The sequence below is a fragment of the Eimeria tenella genome, genomic scaffold (genome assembly GCF_000499545.2).
Source record: "Eimeria tenella Houghton genomic scaffold, Eth_scaff2551, whole genome shotgun sequence".
Classification (NCBI taxonomy): domain Eukaryota; phylum Apicomplexa; class Conoidasida; order Eucoccidiorida; family Eimeriidae; genus Eimeria; species Eimeria tenella.
Window position 1 is genome coordinate 1,681 of NW_013542419.1, and position 831 is coordinate 2,511.

Genomic DNA, 831 nt, shown 5'->3' on the forward strand with positions numbered 1-831 from the left:
CCCCGCAGCTGCAGCAGCGCGAGGCGCCCCCCCGCTCCGCTTCACTGCTGCTGCTGCTGCTGCTGTTTTTGCTGCGTCGTCTCGGGGAGATAGCGGCGTCCGTTTGACGGAAGCGCTGCCGGGCTGCTTCGCCTTCGCCGCTTTGACGCTGCTGCTGCTGCTGCTGCTGCTGCTGCTGCTGCGTGCTGCTGCTGCTGCTCGCTGCTTTGCTGCTTCCTTCTCCTTGAGTTCCAGCTCAGCTCTGTCCACTTCATGAAGAGACATATATTCTGCCCTGAGTTCTTCTATGTCAAATTCAGGGTCACTTGGCTCTCCGCTGCTGCTGCTGCTGCTGCTGCGGCCGCTGCTGCTGTAGCTGTACTCGCTTCCTGTGGACATGAAGCCATCCTCCTCTTCAGCCAAAGCTCCCTGTCGCCGGCCCCGCTGCTGCTGCTGCTGCTTGCCCGCATGAGCAACAGCAGCAGCAGTTTGGGGCTCCCCTGGCGCTGCCGCTGCAGTTTTGCTGCGCCGCCTGCCTTCTGCTGCTGCGGCCTTCGAGGACCCCTTCTTTCTGGAGGAAGGCGCAGCAGCAGCAGCAGCAGGGGAAGCCACACCCCCCGCTGCTGCTGCAGCAGGAGCCCCAGCAGCAGCAGCAGCTCTTGCTGCTTCTCGCCGCTGCTCCCGCTTCGCGCAGCGCCAGCAGCAAATTGAAACGTCTTGCTGCGCAGGAAAGAGTTTAAACAAATAAGGCAGACAGTCAGGAGACTCAATAAAGATTGGCTGCTCCTGGGGGCCCCCTGGGGGGCCCCCCAGGGCCCCCGGGGGGCCCCCTGGGGGGCCCGGGGGCCCCCC

At 64.4% G+C, this 831-nt stretch overlaps 1 protein-coding gene across 1 annotated transcript in view; it reads right to left on the reverse strand.

The window, feature by feature from the left end:
- The window catches only part of ETH_00039505 (transcription factor S-II central domain-containing protein, putative), a gene marked incomplete at both ends in the record, with an annotated part of 2,019 nt that overhangs the window by 198 nt on the left and 990 nt on the right, over positions 1-831 (reverse strand). Inside the window, one exon of the mRNA XM_013375139.1 lies at positions 1-828. Within this exon, the coding sequence (XP_013230593.1) occupies positions 1-828 (828 nt within the window). The remainder of the gene's footprint in view (positions 829-831) is intronic.